Source organism: Lepidochelys olivacea (assembly GCF_965140295.1).
Source record: "Lepidochelys olivacea isolate rLepOli2 genome assembly, chromosome: 13".
In the NCBI taxonomy this organism is placed as follows: Eukaryota; Metazoa; Chordata; order Testudines; family Cheloniidae; genus Lepidochelys; species Lepidochelys olivacea.
The window spans coordinates 25,454,058-25,475,271 of NC_140423.1; the positions used below are offsets into that span (position 1 = coordinate 25,454,058).

Below are 21,214 nucleotides of genomic sequence, written 5' to 3' on the forward strand. Positions count from 1 at the left end.
GGCTATGCCCATCATTCTTCAAGGGTCCATTAATTTGGAGTGCCTCACAGTTTAGGAGCTCAGATACCATGGTGATGGGCGTGGTATAGAACAGAATACAACTCAGAGCAGTTACTGTCTGTCTTTTTAGGTAGTTAGATGGCCTCCATCACCTAGATAGTTACCCTCACAACACCCCTGCGAGGTAGAGCCTGCTGCTACCCCATATTGGGGCCTGATTTCCAGAGGACCAGAGCTCCTGTCTCTTCACCTTAAATGGAGCTGCTGCCTCTCGGCACAGTGCATAATCAAGCCATTGGCCTTTCACCCGCAATTCAGTGGATGCTTCTGAAATATTTGGTTTATACCCATATTAAACCCTCATAAAAGAGCCCCCTCCCCACATGCAGTGGAGTGAGTGCCTCTGTGGAATCCAGTATGCCCTCGCTCTCAGGTGTTTGCCCTTCTGGGAGGGAAATGAGTCTGTCGGTGCCTTTGCTCTTTATGTTTCTTGTGGTATCGATTTCTTAGTATGGCGAGGTGGGATGTGCATGGGGGGGAATATTACCGTGGAATTTTCCACTAGGCGGAAGAAAACTAGGCTTCAACCTGGTTCCCCCAATGTGAGTTTGCTCTGTCCACACAGGGGAGAGTGAATCAGATTCTAGCTTGGTTGGGGCAGAGCCGTGCTTAAACATGGTGATTTCTGCCACCTAGATGGATCCAAAGGGGAGCTGAGAGACATGTTCTGATTAACCTACCTCGATGAGGGGGGAAGATGTGAGGCTGTCAGTGCTTGGAGCCAGGAGAGGGAGAGGGGACCCTGGGGCCTTTGCACCCTGTTAAGATATGGTTGTGCGACAGGGAGCCTTGGGATGCTATCCCTTAACTCAGTTATCTCCTGGTGGACCTGGCAGCTTGTAACTGCTTTGGGATTGTTTGCAAACCCTACTACAACCTAGCACAGTTGCAGCCTGCTTTGCATCCACCCCAATGTGGTTACCAATAACCCTGCTGAGAAAGTGCACCCTAGATTAGCCCCCCATGGGCCAGCATGGCTGGTAAAACGTCCTATCCTCTGTGAACAACTGTGTTGGAAAAATACGTTGGGAGCCCAATGCTTGCCAGCTCTTTCTAAATCTGATTGTTTCTCGTGCAGTTCGAGCCAGGGTGAGGACAGAGCCGAAAGCAGGGTCTGATGTAACAAAGTGCAGTTGCAGAGGCGCCCACAAGGGTAGGATAGAAGATGCTGCAATTAAACAGCCCTGTTTTGGAGAGGAAAGGGGCTGAATTTCTGGTGCTCTCAGGAGCCCTGGGGGCTCTTTGATAGGACAGTCGGATGCCTCACACCAGTTAGTCCTGCATCTGATTATCCGAACAATGCTCCGGATTTTCCCCCACCCTGCTCCGCAGACTTGTACATAATTGTGTCTGTATCCAGCTCACCAACTGCAAAAGCGTTTAAGTCAAGAGTTCCCCCATCCCTGCTCATTCAGAACAGCACACCAAGGCAGAGGTCTGCAATATAGGACTCATCACAACGGCCCACTGGAAACAGCTCCTTAAAATCCTGGCACTTGCTGTCCAGTAAACCACAGGGGCAACGCCTTCCAAAGACCTTGCTAACTGTACATAGTGAATTTGTGCAAAGCAGGTAGCTCTGGCCAGGCAAGTGCAGGGGGTTCAATATGCCAAAAGGATGCACTGGCAAAGAGGCAAGTGCAGTCCTTTGGGAACGTGGGCCTCACGTCTGGATTTGGTGGCTGTTTGAACAATAGCTAGCTAATAGAAAGCTGTTGAAACGCAGTGGGCCAGTGGCTTTTATTAGCAAAAGGACCTGATCTGCCACTGCCTTACTCCAGTTTGGCACCTTTTATTTCAGTGACGTTACCAGCATAACAGTGGAGTTACACCATGGGGAATCAGGGCTAGAATCATTATCGTTCAAGCAGGTTTGCACTGAAATGGTCTGATCACCCCAGGAGAGGCGGATCAGATTACGATACAGGCTGCATGGCAGCTTTCCCCCATCTGAGGTGTGTTCCTCTGCGTCCCCATGCTGTGGGTTGGTTTTTTATGAAATGTGTCCACTCTTGCTAGCTCTGTGCACTCCTAGCATGGAAATGGAGCTTGGAAGCAAAACTTCCGTCATAGAGTTTATTTTGAAAAAAATTAAAAACCCAGCACGAATGGGGGGGCCATAAAAGCATGGAGTGCATTTAGCACTGTAATCTTTCACTCTGATTGTTGGAAGCATTTGGTGATTTGAAACACTCCAGTGCAGAGCTGGATTGATTTCAAGTTTTGTTCTCTATTTAATTCCAAGTGTTTATGGCTGTGAGTTGAGGGTTTGATGTATGGCTGCTGTGGCTTTGTCCTTGTGAAATCCAGGCTCTGAATGGGTGACACCGAGTTCTTTAGTTTGGAGTGTGTTTAAGAAATGGATGGAGGCCCCCTGCCATAGTGCTCCATACTGTCCCCCCTCTCCTTCTCTCTGTGGAGTCAAATGTCCAAGTCCACCGTGTATTCAGGGAAATCATTTGGAGCCTTCAATTTTAAGGCCAGTTGAAACTGGATTCTCTTCCTCCCACAATCCCCCCCCACCACCAAGTCCCCTTTTACAGGATAAAAGAAAAGGAGTACTTGTGGCACCTTAGAGACTAACCAATTTATTTGAGCATGAGCTTTCGTGAGCTACAGCTCACTTCATCGGATGCATGCCGTGGAAACTGCAGCAGACTTTATTTATACACAGAGAATATGAAAAAATACCTCCTCCCACCCCACTGTCCTGCTGGTAATAGCTTATCTAAAGTGATCATCAGGTGGGCCATTTCCAGCACAAATCCAGGTTTTCTCACCCTCCACCCCCTCACACAAATTCACTCTCCTGCTGGTGATAGCCCATCCAAAGTGACAACTCTTTACACAATGTGCATGATAATAAAGTTGGGCCATTTCCTGCACAAATCCAGGTTCTCTCACCCCCCTCCCAGCAGGAGAGTGAATTTGTGTGAGGGGGTGGAGGGTGAGAAAACCTGGATTTGTGCTGGAAATGGCCCACCTGATGATCACTTTAGATAAGCTATTACCAGCAGGACAGTGGGGTGGGAGGAGGTATTTTTTCATATTCTCTGTGTATAAATAAAGTCTGCTGCAGTTTCCACGGCATGCATCCGATGAAGTGAGCTGTAGCTCACGAAAGCTCATGCTCAAATAAATTGGTTAGTCTCTAAGGTGCCACAAGTACTCCTTTTCTTTTTGCGAATACAGACTAACACGGCTGTTACTCTGAAACCTTTTACAGGATGTAATTCTTGGGGTTCACGCTGTTTGTAAGGAACACTTCAGGGGCCAGATGCCACTTTCTCTGTGGTGCTGGGGTCTGAGGCAACAGCCAGGCAACTAAACATGGTCTGATTAGCAAGGCTTCATCTCCAGCTAAATGGGGATGCCAGTAGGCCCGCAGAGCGACACCGCAGGTTGTCTCAGGAATGAGAATGAGCGACTTGTTCTCCCCTCAGCTTTCCAGAGCTCCGGTCAGACTAGCTCTTTTCTCTCAGTCCAGTTGGGCCTAGGCAGATGGCCGACACGCTGGAGATGACTGAGGGGAAAAGAACAAGCGGGTCCTTTTGTACACTGAGTTGGTGAGGTCGTGCAACCTGGTCTGACCAGATCCCTCTGCTTCTCATGCCACCCTCCCAGTCGCCAGAGAAGGGGGCCATGGAGGTATCTGACAGCCTTATCTGTAGCCAGAGAGGAGCCATTGATCGTCTTCACACAGGTTGGCTCATGGGGCCCAGGGCTCTCCACTGGGGTTGTTGTTTTACCTCCTTTTTAGCCAGATCTGTCTTCACTGAGGAATTCATGGTGACCAAAGCACAGCTGCAAAATCCTTCTGCCATTCATGCCAAGAGTGGCAGCACCTGCCACTGAAAGAAGATCCATTGTTCAAGCTACTTTGGACTTGCCAGCTCCAGTTCTCTCTCCCCTGGCTGCTGGTATCTCCTCCTCCTCTAAGTATCTCATTTGCTTCTCTCCTAATGAGACGGTTGAGTGACCTTCTAACTAGTCCACGTCTGGCCCCAGCTGCCTCCTGCTACATGGCCCAATCGAGCCTGACTTCTCTGCCTTGGACTGCCTGCAGGAGGAGCTTCCTGAAAGTCCCAACACCAGCCAGGCAGCAGGGCAGAGGAGCGTGTGCCCAGGAGACACACTGAGCCAGGGCATTCTCCAAGTAGGCAGTTCTTCTAGCTAGGGCCGGCCACTGTTTAAAGCTGGCCTCCTCTGACAGAACACCCAAGGGAGAGTTCTAGTGCACAAACCACCCCCCACTTCTGGGGGCAACTCACTAGGAGTATAACTGCCCCAACTGGTGCAAATAAAGGGGGAGAAATGAGCTCTCTCGGTCAGAATCCCCAAGGTCTTTTTCTTTTGGGTCCTGCCATTTATATGTATAGGTTGGGGGAGAGGGCTGGGACATTGGATTGGGGGTTTTCACTGGTCATTTCAATTATCCCTGAATTTAACAGTCCTCTCTTATTCTCTCCCCCGTCCCCCTGGCAGCTTTTTCGTTATACAGCATTTTCTTCCTTTCTCCTTCCTTTTTTTTTTCTCTCCCCTTTTTCGTTTTCTCTCCTCTTTGGCAGTTTTCTTCTCTCTCTCTTTCACTCTCTCTGCAGTTAGTATTTGGGACTGATGTTTCCACCTTCTGCGCTGAATGACACCACATGACTAAGTTGTGCACAGTTCAACACGAACACCCAGTGCTAACTCCCCCGCCCCCATCAGTGCCCGCCGGTACCCAGGGCTTTGGTGGATACAGTAGTTTCTGCTCATTTTAGTTCAGGTCTCTTTCCAACTCACTCTTTTCTCTATTGGAAGAGGAGCAGTGCAGCCAACTGCAAATCCTTTGGTGCTGAAATTTGCTGTTTTGTGCTGCAGAAAATCAGCATGGTCAGCCTTCAGAGACACCGTCTTCTACAGCAGGCCGCCCTAGGGTATGCTGTCTCTCTGTCCCACAGTGTACTGTGCTGGGAATATACTACAGTACAATCCATATCCCCGCACGGGCTCCCTGCAGCATGCTACACTGAGCCCTAGCAAACCAGTTGCTGCATGACGATGCTGCAGTTTTGATTCAGTTGCAACTCAATCCACTCTCTGTTCTGATGTGCTCCAGCAAAGTAGTATTCTAGTGTCATTAGAGACTACATACCAAGTGAGAGCTTTAAATAAACACACCCTAAAGTCCTGGCTGCTCTGGGCGAGCGGTACAAATCCCATGATATCGGAGTAGACAGTTAGCTTGACTTTCCTGTTGAAGAAAATTCCCATCCTCTTGCTGTTGCGTTCCAGTGGGTTATTTTTAAGAAAAGGTTAGACAAACACCTGTCAGGAATGGTCTCGATAATACTTACTCCTGCCTTGGTTGCAGAGGACTGGACTAGAATACCTCTCGAGGTCCCTTCCAGTCCTATGATTCTATGATCCCCCACCTTCCACCCTAGCAATGGCTGAACTCCAGCAATGCTGTGTGTATGTAGCTTGTAAAGTTTTTAGCTGTCCTGTGACATGAAAAGTGTAAAATGTGGTGCCTGTATACTAATTATATTAATAATTAATAATGATCTGGCAGCCCACTCCACTGTGTAGCAACAGATCTCTTCAGTCTAGATGCATGGGGTTGAATAGCAAATATCTTTCAATGTCCCTGCTGCAGGATGCTGCCTTTTTGCAGTATACTGTAGATTGTTGTACTGCTGTTCTTGGTCCTTGCTGCAGTGTTGGTAGCTATACCAGCTGTTGTGACCTGAATCCTTGTTTTTCTAGATTGTATTTTGTGATGGGCCCCTTCCTGAATTGCTGGAAACTCAGATAAATTGTTCCCTCTGATCAGGTTTGTCTGGAGAGCTGGGAAATTAGGGGAAGATCTAACAGCAGTCCATGCTCATGTGACTTGGTGTGCCAATGCCAAACTCTCCACGGGTGTCAAGGATGTCTAAGAAGTGGTGGTATCATGGGACCACAAATTTGGGAACTGACTCAGGGTCGCAGACCTGTGCTAACTGGGTGGTGGGCTCGATCTCAAAGGAGAAGGGGCTCTATAGACAGATGAATTAGCAGAGACACAAATGCTCTTGAACAGATGTGATGCTTTCTAGCAAACAGCTGTGGCAAAAATCAGGGATTGAGAGGAAATCAGAGATTTCTAGCATTGTTAAAAACATTCTCACTATACATAAAGGACTGTACCTAATTCTCCTTTGAAAATCCCCTGTGAAGTTCTACGAAACTTTGATTGGCTTTGGAACCAGTCAGAGCTGTAGAATGCTGACAGAGCTGAGTATGGGTCAGATTCTCTCCTTGCTTACCCCGTGTCAATCTGACATGACTCTGTTGCAGTCAGAGTGCGTGGGCATAGGTCAGCTGCTTGAAAAATGGGGCAAAATTTTCGTGAACATTTTCTAGAAAATTTCATCCTGTTTTTCATCCAAATTCAAAATGTCAGTGAAAAATGCTGAAATTTCGAATTTCAGCATCTTTCAACCAGTTCTGTTCTACAGCCATTCAAAAAACATGGTGATGGTTTCACTAATATATCAGCGGATAAGTTAGACCCCTCCCCCCCAGTGAAATTGCAAATTTTGAAAAAAGAAATTGATCAGCTGTAGCTGAGAGTAGAATTTGGTCCCGAGCATTCAAAAAGGGCTCGGGGTCCGACTCATTAAAAAGCTAAGCACCCTCTCTTCCATTGACTTCAGCACCAGTTACACAAGATCAGGCCCCTAGATTTCAATACCTGCTATCATTTGGTTACTTGCCAGCTCCTTTGTACACACATCTGCATCAGTTGTTGCATGAGTAATAATGGTTTAGTCAATGCAGCCTTCGTTACTTAACTAAACAGTGATCAGCTATTTAGGTAAAGTATGTTTGATGCTAACTCTTCTTGCTCAAATTGCAATACAGGGTTCAGAGCATTGGGTATTTGTAGAGAGAGAAACTTCTAGGCTGGAAGAGCTTGCTCTAGAGAAAGCTATTGGAACCAAGAAAGAAGACGCACGTGCAGGTACTTCAGAGGAGCAAACAAGTGTGAGCTTATCAAAAGTGGACATTGCGGTAGGGAAAGCCAAAAAAACAGCAGCAAAAGAGGAACCAGCAAGTGTGAAACTGGACACTCATGCAAGAGACAAAATGATTGCTAGTCCAGAGGATTTTGAATCTGTTTGGGAGGATGAAATGTCTGAGAGCGAAATCAGAGAAGACCCCCATTTGGAGGCAGAAGGCCAGCCATCTGAGAGTGGCAAAGAGCAGAAGTCCAAGGAGGGAAAAGAAGAGGTGATAACTAATGAACTTGAACAACCAGTTGGCTCTTTGGAAGGCAAAGCCGAGCAAAATCAACAACCTGAAGATTCTCAAGCAGATGAAAGACCAAGGTCTGAGCCTTCTGGGCCAGAAGCTCCAAAGAAAGAAAGCAAGGCTACCGTGCAAGAGCCTGGGTCTGTCTCACCCTCTTCAGATAAGGAAGAGTCCATAATACCTAGCCCAACCTCTGAGGGTGTTAAAGCTAATGTGGAGTTTAGTGATGATGAGACAATGTCTTCTGCTGCAGAGAGGATCTTCTACTTAGGAGCTACAGAAGGAGACAAAAAGGAGAGTAAAATCCATCTCAGACTCGAAGAGGAAGAAAAGTCTTGTTCTGCTGAAAAAGAGGGGCTGGAGCCCAAAACAGACATTTCAGTTGAAAAAGGGAAGAGCCCTGAGCTTGAACCAGCATCTGACCCAACAGCTATAATGAGAAAGGACAAGTTCCAACCCACTTCCTCAGCAGGTGACCAAGGAAAGTCAGAGACAGATGAACCAGGTATAGAATCAAACCAAGCTGAGAAGGTCCTAGAGCTTAGCAAAAAGACACGCCCCCTAGGACATTGTACTGCAGAGAAGGGGACATATGCACCAGAGGAAGAGGAGTCTGCGGGGTCAATTGGCAGTGAATCGAAAGGTGGAAGTGAATCCGAGTCATGCTCTGCAGCAAAGGAATCGAGGGACAAGGACCCACAGGAACCAATGGCAGAATTAAAGCTCGGTTCCCTCCCCAGGGAAGGTGGAGAGACTGAGCTCTCTCAGCAGCGGGGCAAGAGGTACAGTGCAGCACAAAGCTCCATCCTGGCAGAAGGCCTGAAAGGGTCAGAAAAACAGGACATGTGGAAAGGGGAAGCGACTTCAAATGTGTCAGGGACTGGAAGGGAAACAACTGAGCTGGGAGAAAGAGAAATGTCAAAAATGGTGCTTCAGATGGAAGCCATAGAGATTAAACCAACCCCCATGAGTCCCCACTGGCAGCATCCTCCCAGCACGACAGAAAGTCCAGAGGAAGAGAAACTAAGCCAGCCCACCATGGGTGGGCTGCCCCAGGACACAGGCCCCACGGCCGGCACGCCACCCCAGGACACAGGCCCCACGGCCGGCGCGCCGCCCCAGGACACAGGCCCCACGGCCGGCGCGCCGCCCCAGGACACAGGCCCCACGGCCGGCGCGCCGCCCCAGGACACAGGCCCCACGGCCGGCGCGCCGCCCCAGGACACAGGCCCCACGGCCGGCGCGCCGCCCCAGGACACAGGCCCCACGGCCGGCGCGCCGCCCCAGGACACAGGCCCCACGGCCGGCGCGCCGCCCCAGGACACAGGCCCCACGGCCGGCGCGCCGCCCCAGGACACAGGATCTGCCATGGACGAGCCACTGCAGGATAAACCTCCTTCAGGAGAAGAAGCTGAAGCCTTCTCTACACACTCTCCTGTAAGAGGATCACCTCATGGGGACAAGGAATTGTCACAGCTTGTTGTTGCCATGGCTGAAGGCAGGAAACCTACCAACAGGAAACAAAAGCCAGAGTCTGGGCCTTTGAAGTCCATTGGAGGTGGGGTGGAAGTCGTGTCTCAGGAGCCTGAGGAGGCACCCGTGGAGCTGGCTTCACCCTCCAACACCACTGGTTGGCAGGGCTCACAGGGGCATGACAGCGAGATGTATGAAAAAGCCTCTGTGGCTTCTAAAATTAAGCTGTTTGAACAAGGTGGCGCTTGTGGCCCAGTCTCTGATGAGCGAAAAAGAACAGCCCAAGAGCGGCCACGAGAGAGTGAAACCAGGAGAGCATCTAAACCAACAGAGGCGCAGATAGAATCGCCACGGGCCACGGGCCTAGTCATGTCTCCCACACCCTCGGTTGCCTCAGATGACAGAGCCAGGCATGCTGGGGAAGTGTCTGGTGTGGGATACCTAACCATTGCGCAACGGGCAGCCACAAGAGAGTCTTCCCAGCCTCCGTCTTTGAAGGAGGGTGTTTCCACCGATTCAGAGCACAGAGGAGAAGACGACACCAGGCTTGCTTCCCCCGATTCCGGCTATGAAATCACCCTGACAGAAGCTGTGGTAACTCCTCCCATGAACTGTCCCAATGGAAAGTTCATAAGCATGTTGCGTGGCTCTTTTATTTATGATCATGTTCAATGGCACCTCACACATCCATTGACTGAGAACGGCCGCTTTGCATTCCCTGTCCTTTATGTATGTGTATGTGGCCTGGCTCCTAAGCTGAATGCAGACCCGCTGGCCAGTCGGTCCATCAGCTTTTGTTTTGTGAACTCCTGACAGTTTGGCCCCCTGGAGAATGCCAACTGCTAATGTGAAACTGGGCACACGAGCTTCATGCCCAGGAGCAAGAAGGGGGCATGGGGGTGTGGATCAGAGAGCTTTTATATCACACACACACACACCTAGCAGCAAAATTCCCACGCTTCCGGCTTCTCCCTTGCACTTCTTAATTTGTTGTCCCCTCTTGCTTGGCTTGTGAGTCCCTTTCACCCCTCTCCCCCACCCCACTTTGGCAGGCGGGTGACTGGAGGGTGAAATAGCTTTCTGCTGCTCTTGTAAGGCACTGGCTCAGTTCCTTTTGGAGTTCATTGCTAAAGACTAACCCGTTTCTCTAATCCAGAGCAAATCTCAGGAACCAATTTGGGAAGAAAAGGATTTATCTGATCCGTCAGTAAAAGCCGCCCCGAAAGAAGAGGGTTTAAGGACTGCTATCCCAGTGGTCTCCCAGGTCTCAGTGCTGTTTTACTAACTGCTTCTTACTGTAGTATGAAAGCTCATCTTAACCAGCTGAGGACTGTAAGCTTTTGACTCGTTCCCCAATTGCAGAGCTGCTATATGTATATATATATGTATATGTATATGCTCCTCTCGAGTTTGTTGGAGACCCCCATGTCTCATACCTCTCGACCCACCAGTCATCTGGACAAAAGGCAGCTGAATTGGAATGGGTCCGAACAAAGTGGGGGATATCTCTGACTTTGTGAGGGCCTGATCCTGAGAACACTGAGGTCACTGGAAGGCTTTCCATTGACATCACTGGGCTTTCGTTCAGCCTTTATAGAGGAGTGAAACTGTTTCTTGAGCAAAAAGCAAATCTTAAAACAAAAATAATGAATAATTTCTGATTCCTGAGCTGTAACCAGGTGGCAAGCAGGGTGGGGTGAAATTTACCCTGTGCTGGGACAGTTGAGAGGTATGTATGTCATTCGAGAGGAGCCAGCAGAGGAAGGCTATCTCTTTGCTCTGATCCCGTTGTCAATTACACTGATTAAACACGCAGCTGATTAAACTTGAATGGGTCCGCTCCGGTTGTGCAGCAAGCTTTTGAGAAGCATTACAGAGTCCGGGCTCGTTCTCACACAAGTGCTCTGTTCAGCTTCCAGCAGGATCCCCTGCAGGGTGATGCCCTGCCCTGTCCCATTCACAGGGCCTCCATGGGTGAACATTGACCATTCCTCCCATACATCTGATTAATAAAAACCGAGAGTGATGCTCCAATACAGTGAGTGTAAAACTCTCATGGGGTGATCTCAGTGAAATTGACAAGCCCCTTCACTTCTCCTTGAATACATGCAGCTGATGGAGCTTTTTTCTTTTCTTTCATTCAAAACTCTTATCCTCTCCCCCTTTCCCTTCCGTGTTTGTTTTGGTGCCAAACTTACTGACACACAATTGCAGTCTGAGCCGTTTATAAATGTCTCTTAACATACCTGTTGTTTTGCACATATCTGCTTCCATCAGGCTCAACAACATGCCTGAGAATTTCTTTGGGACTGTTGTTCTTTTTTTTATTATTATTATTATTTCTTTTCTAATTCCTCTCTACAAATCAGACCAAATAAATTCCCCCTGCAAAGTTGCTGCTGTCAAACGTTTCAGTTTTCATGCTTGAGTTGTGTTTGAATCCCCCTCTGTGACATTTCCCCGGCCGCCTCCTCCCTCTCTCCTGTTGGCTTAGCTGGCTCTAGCCTGCCCTTCGGTATTTACAGTCTTAGCCTCTCTCCGCCATTGTGTCTCATTCAGAGAGCGGGAGCAAAGGAGGGAGCAGAGGAGAAAGCGAAGCCACCTCGGCACAGGGCTCCTGAGAGCGACACTGGGGATGAGGAGCAAGACCAGGAGAGGGATTCAGTCTTTCTGAAGGACAACCACCTGGCCATTGAGCGAAAGTGCTCAAGCATCACGGTCAGCTCGACCTCCAGCCTGGAAGCCGAGGTGGACTTCACTATGATCGGCGACTTCCATGGCACAGCCTTTGAAGACTTCTCCAGAAGTCTGCCTGAGCTCGATAAAGACATGAGTGAGACGGAAGCTGAAGGTGTGATTTCCTCCCAGGATGCTGACAAAGCAGCTCCTGGCCAAGAAGAAGATGCCAAGGAAGGGGAGCAGGGCTCCCACCATATCCCAGAAGTGTCCCACTTTGAGGTACAATGGGGAAACGCCCCAAGACTTGTGTTTCAGTGTTGTCATCTCACAGAGTTATCTGTCTTGGCATCTGGTATTGCTTGACCAGCATGCCCCTTGCATCTTTTTGGAAGAGCATGCCAGCTTTCAGACAACCCAGAGATCCTCTGGAGTGTCTTTGTTTTCCCCAAATGAATGTTGTCTCTGTTTTGCATGGCTGTTTTCGACTCCTCCAGGTGCATGATTATATCGTGTAAGTGTGTCCATGCATATCCTAACCGAAAAAGCTGTCATCATCTTAACTCACCATGTTTGGCTGGCTACCCCATGCCTGTACTGTAGCAGCATGCATGGGTGAGTGGTGTGTTTCTCTTAACCCAAATCTCTGTTCCTGTGTGTTGCATGAATTTAACAAATAGCCTGCGTGTTGAAGTAACGTGTACTGCCAACTAACCTGTGGTCATAAAGGGGATGAGCAACTTACATAAGGGCTGGTGGGACATGGCAAAAAGGTCTGTGATTATTCCTGTGAGGGGAATAGTTATAATATGATCAGGCTAAACAAACTGCACATGGAGTTGCTGGAGAAACGAAAGGTGTCCAAATGCCAAAGAGAACAGGGCAGAGTTGGAACCGCAGTGAATGAAGCACTGTGTTCTCTGCACTTCTGAAACTGGGTCCAAATCCTCAATTCCTTACCATGGATTGTGTCTTCTGCCCTTCAGTATTCCCAAGTCCCTCCTGTCTTCCGCAGAGTTGTACATTTTACTCTGTGCAGATTGGCACTGATATCCAGAGAACCAAAATCCCTGCCTTTCAAGTCAGGGGAGGTCTGTCCGCTCGGCCAATGCCCCTGTCCCCCTAGAATAGCATCCTGATAGAGTTGCTGTTTTTCACCACCCGGGCCCAGGCTCCAATTTGGTGTGTAATGGACATGTGGTGCCCCCCTCAAGCCCTTTCCCACAAGGAAATTCACACTAGGTCCCTGCAGAGCCAAACGTTAGGACCAAACTCAAGAAGGGTCAAGGCCAAGAAATTTAACCAGCATCCCCACAGGCATCCTTAGGGTGTTTGAGCTCACGCCTGTGCTCAGAGAGTATCCTCTAAACATGGGTGCCGTGGGAAGAATACATCCTGGAGACCTGGGCCTTGAATTCACCCCAGTACTGCACCGGGATATAGCCGGCAGAGGTGGGGAAGTGGCTGCAACCTCCCCTCTGCCGGGATGGCTGCAGAGACCAGCACAGCCTATAAAGTGAGGGAAGGGGCATGGCCAGGGCAAATGAGTGAGTGCTAGATCAGCACATCCCCTGAGCAACCTTCACCAGCAGGGTTCCAGCTGGATGGGCAGGTGGTGGCCACGTGTCTCTGCCCCTCAGAGTTAGTCCTCCTCTACCCTGCATCCCTGAGGGTCAGGCTGGCTCCACGCACCCACATGGGTGAACCTAATCCATCATTACAAATCTTCCCTAGGCCACCAGTGCAATGAGTTTGTTGGGTCTCATTCCAATCTCGAGTGGCTGTTCGAAGCCTGCTCAGGAGAAGGCCTGCTGCAGGAGCGTCAGCCCTGAATTGGGGGTGCACTGGCTAATTGTGTGGAGAAGCCTGCACAGTGCCTGGGTGCGTTATGGGCGACGCTGGTCTGTGCTGTTTGTTTCTCAGTGTAAAGAGGCCTACAGCTATCCAAGAGCGTGACCTTGCAAATGCAATGCAGGCCTCCTAGCACCCACAGCTCTTCCCAGCAAGTGTCCCTGTGGTTCATGGACTGCAGGAGGGGGGCAGTAACGTATGCAGCTTAGGGAAAGAGGAGCAGGTCAGTACATACTAAGATGCTGTTGCATTTTTAACGGAACTCCAGAAACCAGTTTCACGCAGTCTGTTGCTGACTTGCTGTGTTCCCTCTGCAGTCATCCATTCTGAAACCAGAGGCTGCGACTGTCATCTCGGTGGCTGGCACAAAGAAGGCGGAACCAGAGGTCTCCATGCACCACAGAGTCACCACGGTGGAAACAACACAGGTGACTTGCTCCTTTGCACTTGCTGAGGTTTACTCCGCGGCACGGCACTGCCATTCGAAAAGCGTGAGAGCCAGCAGCTTTGCACCACCGTGCTTTCTACGGAGCCTCATTCTGGAGTTTGCAAAATCCGCAGACTGCGGGGGAAATAAAAGCAAACCATGCGGGTTCTTCCTCTCACCCCTTGGGGGTTGGAGACCCCTGGCCTCACAAATGGGATTCATTTCTGGGGCCAGATCTACACCTAAAACCCTAGCTACATTGTTCAGGGCTGTGAAATGCCCTGTGGGACGTAGTTAGGTCAACCTAACCCCTGGTACAGACATGGCTAGACTTTGCTACCACCTTTTGGATAGGTGGATTTACTACACTAATGGAACAACCTCTTCTGTTGGTGTAGCATCTACGCTACAGTGCTACGGGGGCCCAGCTGCAGCGCCATAGTTTAGCCGCGGTAGTGTAGACATACCCTTAGATCAGGTGAGGGTTAAAATGTACTGCTCAGTTTTGCAGCGTTTCTTTTTCATCCTTTAAAATGCTAGGCCTTCCTCTGCAGAGACCACAGACTAGACGGGGCAAAGACTGACAAGCCCTCTTCTTATCTAGAGATGTCAAATCAAGGCCCCATCCCACTCCTGGCTGTTAAAGAACCCACAGCACTTTTCTCGCACGTGCACCCCCATCCGCATGCATCACTTGAATATAGGATTCACGTCCTCTCCTAAATTGGTGTGCAGCATTGCTGTGCATTGCTCTCTGGCTGCTGTGCCCTACCCCAAGAGGCTGCCTGGGTGGGGGGCATATAACAGAGACCTGCGGTTTGCATTCCTATTCATTAAACACATCGCACCAGACTAGTTACTGCACATCTGTGGCTTCAAGACCTGTCTACGGCTTTCCTACCCCGAGTGCATCACTGCTCCATGGCACTAACGTTTTGTCAGCAAGTGCAGACAAAGCAGACCAAGCGCTCCTTTCCAGATGGCTAACTCCCCGTGTATCTGCACGGACTCACCGGGTCTCCCTTTCCCTTGGCAGGTTGACAGAGGCACCACGGGTGGAAAAGAGACAACAGCCACGTCCCACATCGTCACTACAGAAAGCATATCAGTGACCTCAGTAAGCATGTGGCTCTGCAGAGCCAGGCTGTCTTCTCCTGGGGTCCCCAGGTGGTGGCATCTAATTGTGTCCTCCCTCATTGATTGATCCCTGGGTGCTGGGTGAGAGGGAGCGGCCCTGAGCTGGGTGAGGGACTTGGCGGGGGACGCTGTTCCACTGGGGACAGGGACGGAAGGGTGCTTTGTCCCTGGCCATTTGAAGATGCCAGCAAATAAAGGAAGAGGCCTACAGACCTGCTGTGTCTCTGATGCTCCCCTCCCAGCTGTTTATCCTGCTTTTGTCCATGCCAATGCTCCAGTGTAATGTTGTTCCTCCAGGATCACAGTACCAAGCCTGGGAAGGGAATGAGCCCTGCTACTGAACTTCGCTCCGTATCTCCGGTAAGTTGAGAAGGTGCTTCCACTTCCCAGGTTTCTGTGCTGGACAGAGGCCCTGGGGGTGCTGCAGGGATGCTGTCTGGCTGTGAAATGCCACCCCTTGGAGCTGGCCCTTGGCTCAGGGTTTAGGCTGTCCTCAGCTGGTGGCTCATGCACCTGCTGCATTATCTTTTCCTGCGCGCAGACACCCTCCTCTAGCATGGGGATGGACAGCACCAGCTCCTTGGGCTGAGAGATTTCTGTGGAGCAGGAGGGGAGGACAGGCTGGCCATCCCACTTGCCTAAGGAATGCAGGGCAAGGCAGGGCCCGGAATCTTCCGCTTGGCGACTCTCTACTGTCCAGAACAAGCACATATTAAACACAGATTGGGACCGGAGAGCTCCCTGAGCTAACTCCTCATTCAGGCAAAGGTCTCATTGACTCCAGGGGAGCTCTGCTTGAGCAGCAGCATGCAGGGGTTGGTCCAATATCACTAAGGACTTGGAGCCATAAGAGGTCAATGTCATGTACCAGCTGCAGATCCCTCTTCCCGGGCTCAACCCTGTGGGGTGATACTCGGCTTCCATCGATGTCCATGGTCAGCAATTTGCAGGGCGCACTCAGCAACCTGCGGGATCGGGCCCTTAGAGCAACACGTTCTTTTTTAATGCTTTCCCCCTTTGATTACTGCTAGGCAGGGTGAAGCCTGCCCCGATGCCCCCCCCGTTCCAGGTCGGTCACTTAGCAAGGCCTACGTCCCAAAGAATCACAGACACTTGGGCTGCCTGCAGCAGAGAAGGGGGTACGCGCATCCCGGCCATACACTGAGAGGAAAGTCGTATCTGTCCTTAACTCTTCTTTGTTTGGAGTTGGATGTAAAACAAAGGACCCCAAAGAAATGCAATAGAATGGAATTGTGTTCCCCATTGGGAAGGGCCCTCTCTGCTGCTCCATCAGCTGTTGCGGTTGCTCTGGAGATGACAGCCTGTCCCCACAAAAACACTTAGACCGGTTGTAAGCCTCTCTTGCCTTGCAAACTCTTCACCCCTCTGCAGGGCACACAGATAGTTTGGCAGCCAAGCAGCTATTCACAGGCTGACAGGCTGAGTAATAGCCTTGGCTCTCTGAGTCCCACTTCTCTCTCTCCACTCTTTTTTTTTATCTTCCTCTTCCACCATGGGCTGGCTCCCAGTCTCATACAGGAAGGGCAGGGCTGGACTCAGCCAGCCCCTGCTAGCACAGCTCTCCCTCTGGTTGCACTCTCTCCTTGTGGAAGGATTATGAGTAGCAGAAAGGCCATGGTGGTGGGTGATCCAAGCCACAGCACAAAACCAACCTAGGAGCAGGTCTGGAAGACAGTGCAAGAGAGAAAAGGAATGAAGAAAGAATAGGGAGGTTTGAATGATCTGTTCTGGGAACCTTGAGGATGTAAGCATTCTGGCAACCTCCCAGGCCCCACACTTATAGCACTAGGAGAAGTGGCGTTACTGACAAGGGCTCCATTGGTCCTGATGACAGATGTTCCTTGCATGTTCTGTAGATCACCAGCAGCTCTGCTGGGAAGGAAGTTCTCACCAGCATATTTGGTGCCACTGCAGAAACCCTCTCCACCTCCACCACTACCCACGTTACCAAGGTAAGAATGACGAAGGCACAAAGTCAGGAGTGGGACATTGCCGAAACGTAACACCTCGGGGGCAGGCTGTGGGTTCCTAAAGAAAACAGCTTCCATTGGGAGAGGAAGGACTTGTGCACCAGATTGTAATGTACACTAATTGGAAACAACAAATGCGTCATCCCACAGTGGCCCAGGACTGACGCCATTTACATAGCAACTGAGCATGCAAGAGTCCTTTACCATTTAAAGTAAATGGGGCACATTCAGCCCTGGTATAAGTGGGTTCAGCTTCACTGGGGCCAGTAGCATGGGTGGGGGGTGGAATTTGGGCCAATGTGTTTCTGCCATTTTTGGCTGTGTCCTACATTTCAGGAGTACAGGCAGTTTGCAGTGCGCATGTCATATATTTATACACACCAGTACCAAATCAGATCTACTAGGAAAGGGGGAGATTTTGCCAGCGACGCAGAGAGAAATGTTCTGAGTCAGGTTGGATTTCTAAAGTGCTCAGCATTGCCCCAGCTCCCCCTGATTTAATTGGGAGCAGTGAGGTTGGTGCTGAGCACTTTTGAAAATCCCACCCACCACACCTAATGCCAAACCAATGAAGAGAGCCATTTCCAAACCCAAGAGCCCTCCAGGGAGAGCCACCCACACAGGTGCCCGATACTGGGGCAAAAACACATCAGCTGATCTCAGCTCTTGGGGTGACACACAGGAAGAGGTGGAATCTCAAATTCAGCAGCTAATGTAGGACCCAAACCATGTAGGGCTTTAAGGATCAACTTCAGCACCTTGAACTGCATCCCCAAGTGAACAGGAAGCCAGAGCAGTCTGTGGAGCACTGGCGCAATATGTTCCCTTTGGCCCTCCCCACAAAGCAATTAGACTGCTCTGTTCTCCACGAGCTGAAGCTTGAGCAGCCTCCAAGGCAGCCACCTGTCTAGTGCGTGAGAATCATCCACTCTGTGGACTCATCCTGCCCCCTTTTCCATTCCAGACTGTGAAAGGAGGGTTTGCAGAGACCAGAATAGAGAAGCGGATCATTATTACGGGTGATGAAGATGTGGATCAAGACCAGGTAGGAGGGAAACCTGTGGGAGGCCATTCTGTTAGGGCCTTCAACGGTGACTCTTTCCTGCACTTGTTTCCTACTCTGCTGTGAAAGCGGGTCCATCTGGGCAGTGCTTGCTTCCCTGAATGGATCATTCTCTCCAGGGTGTGGAAGAGGGGATCAACTGGGGTGGAGGTGCTATATGGGTACAGCAAACTCTGCACTCACAGCAAACTCTGCACTATCTGTGCCCTGAGCAAGTGACGTGAAAGGGCTACCCATTTGGGCCTACAATCAAAACAACATGGTCGTTTGATTTATGCTGACCAGTAGCATCTTCCAGTCTAGAGCCTCCCACCAGTGTTGCTTTAAGTAACGAGGAAACGGCACATGCTTGCTCTTCTCGGGTGTAGCTAGCTGTTTGGACAGTGAACAGAGGCTGGCCGCTGGGGTGGCATAGCTGTAATTGAAAATACACTCTAACCACAAAAGGAGGGAGTGGACTGAACACATAAGACAAGCACAATAGAAAAGAAATCCAAAACAAGGATTAAATTCAAACCAGGAGCCAGACTGTGGAATCCTCGAAGGGTACATCCACACTGCAGCCGCGGGTGCGAATGGTACCTGCCCTAGCTGTACTCTAGCTAGCTCACTGAATACAGCAGTGAGGATGTGACCGCATGGGCTTCAGTGCTGGTTGTACAAGCAAGTACATTATAAGTACAGGGGGATAAGTTGGGCCTGCGCCTCCGCATCCTCGCTGCTGTGTTTAGCAAGCTAGCTAGAGTACAGCTAGCAGGGGTATGTCTACACAAGCTATAAAGCATACCTGCGGCTGCACTGTAGACACTCTTAGTGGTTTGAGCATTGGCCTACTAAACCCAGGGTTGTGAGTTCATCCTTGAGGGGGCCATTTAGGGATCTGGGGCAAAAATTGGGGATTGGTCCTGCTTTGAACAGGGGGTTGGACTAGATGACCTCCTGAGGTCCCTTCCAATCCTGATATTCTATGATTCAAATACTTGAAAGGCTGCCATAAAAAAAGTAGAGAAAAGTTGTTTTTCCCTACCACAGAGAGCAGGACAAGAGGCAATGGGTTCAAACTACAGCATAGCAGACTTAGATTAAATCTCAGGAAAACCTTCCTAACTGTAAGAACAGTAGGACAATGGAACAGACTGTCTGGGGAGGTTGTGGAAGCTCTTTCACTGGAGGTTTTCAAAAGGAGGCTGGGTAGCCATCTGTCTTGGATGGTTTAGACACAACAAATCCTGCATCTTGGCAGAGAGTTAGACTAGATGACCCTTGGTCCCTTCTATTCACTATGATTCTACAGAAAATAAGTCCAGCAAAGAATGATGAATAGGACATCCTAGGATTTTACAAATCCTTGGTCAGCTAGTAGGCAAGTTGTACTGTCAGGTCATTACCCACAGATTCAGCTTTGAATCTCTCTCTTTGGGTTTGCAGGGATGGTTAAACTTCTTGAGAATTCAATCCAAACCCAGTTCCTTATGTGCCCAACCTTAGCCATGAGTAGTTTCACATGCCCTGGGCCCATTTTCTGACATCCTTGTGGCTTGCTCCAGAAGCAATGCTAATCTTGGCTATTAACAAAAGATGTAACTGACATTGTGGTAAATACTCTGACATTGTTCTGGTTTACAGGCATTAGCTTTGGCAATCAAAGAGGCAAAACTACAGCACCCTGACATGCTGGTAACCAAAGCTGTGGTATATAGAGAAACAGAATCATCTCCAGAGGAAAGAGACAAGAAACCACAGGTATGTATAGAAGTTACAAGGTAGAGCCTCTCTCACGGGTACAATATATATATAGGTTACAGTGCAGGCAGGGCATCCTCAATAGGTGCAATATACTAGTATTGATAAATGGTACAAGCAGGGAGTCCTTCACAGATGTAATTCATTGACAACAATGCAGGCAGGGAACCCCTCACAGCTATGACGTCTAGGTGATGATACAGGCGGAGCCTCTCTCATATTGTAGTTACAGTAGGAAATAGTGTAGATCAGAGCCATGAACAATTTTTTAAAAGGCTGCTCCTAGAGCAGCCTCTGAGACTTGCTATGCGGACTGCTTTGCTGCCCAATTACCTGGCTACTTGCAAAGCAGTTCTGTGGGCAGCACCATGTGCTCAGTGTTCTTTATCTAGGGTTGTCCCAATGACTGTTCCAAAGGACATATCTCAAGGCCCAGTGTTTATTTCTTGCACAGCCCCTCCTTACTTCCAAATAGCCTCAGATTTCCTTCCTAGGAACCCTCTGTCAGTTCTCTTAATTGTTTCCCCAGTGTGTGGTGTTTCACTCATCTTCCTTCTGAGACACTATGGGACAGGTTTGCAAAGGGCTTCCAAAAATGGCCATGTTTGTGACTGAGCCCATTTGCACATTCTAAGAACCCACATTTGCACCTGGAGAGGGATAACTGTGTATGTTCCAGGAGACTGGACGGTCCTGTCCAGAGGACTGGGAATGACCCAGAGAGCTTTTACCATCTGATTGCTGTGACCACATGACCAAATCCACCACTACCATTGTCCTCCTTGTTGTCTGTCTCAGCAGAGGTTGATGGAGCGCTGTATTGCGAGTGCCTGTTCTGTGGCTAAAGTGAGGACTTCAGTCTTCAGGTTCTGCTAGCCTGCTACCACGCACCAGTACTGGGTTGCCTCCTTGTAAATGTCCATGTGCCAGTGCCAAAGCACGTATTTTGCACGCGCAGACCCAGTGCACTCTCACAAACTCCCGGCGTTTCTGGAGCCCTCTTGAAAACATGGCTCTGCTTTTTGTTTTTCTTTCTATTTCTGATCGATCTAGATAGCCGTGCTTTAAATTTCAGGGCTGGAGGTTGGAATTTTGAAAAATGGATATTATTAGTATCCCATTTCCTGTGTTTAGTCATCCATTAAACAGGCATCCTGAGCTCATAAAATGAAACAGACGCTATTTTACTTAGACACAATGGGCCAAATGCAACCCTGATGTGACTCTGTCAGCTTCAGAGGACATGTATCTCAGATGAATTTGGCCAGATGTCCAGATACATTGGCACAGTTACCACAGATAGCTGGAAACAAGATCTGTCAAGTTTAAAATGTTTGGGTTTTGTTTGTTTTTGCACCTACGCAGCACGTAAGCTTTCATCACAATAGATAAATGAGGAAAAAGCAAGAGTGAGCTAATAAGGCAGCACAGGGACCTCAAACAAGGGAAAAAGAGCAAGGGGATGCATCACCATTATATCGACAATAAAGAAAGGCAAATGGGAGTCTAAAA

At 49.5% G+C, this 21,214-nt stretch overlaps 1 protein-coding gene across 8 annotated transcripts in view; it reads left to right on the forward strand.

Annotated features, from left to right (window-relative positions):
* EPB41L1 (erythrocyte membrane protein band 4.1 like 1) overlaps window positions 1–21,214 on the forward strand; it is a 152,007-nt gene that overhangs the window by 126,042 nt on the left and 4,751 nt on the right. For 6 of the 8 annotated variants that reach the window (XM_084645231.1, XM_084645234.1, XM_084645233.1 and 3 more), the window contains 7 exons: window positions 11,374–11,772; window positions 13,659–13,769; window positions 14,805–14,885; window positions 15,203–15,265; window positions 16,783–16,878; window positions 17,861–17,941; window positions 19,586–19,702. In XM_084645231.1, the coding sequence (XP_084501357.1) occupies window positions 11,374–11,772; window positions 13,659–13,769; window positions 14,805–14,885; window positions 15,203–15,265; window positions 16,783–16,878; window positions 17,861–17,941; window positions 19,586–19,702 (948 nt within the window). Of the gene's footprint in view, window positions 1–9,970; window positions 10,079–11,373; window positions 11,773–13,658; window positions 13,770–14,804; window positions 14,886–15,202; window positions 15,266–16,782; window positions 16,879–17,860; window positions 17,942–19,585; window positions 19,703–21,214 lie in introns of all 8 variants that reach the window. The other 2 variants (XM_084645238.1, XM_084645237.1) reach the window with 2 other exon arrangements.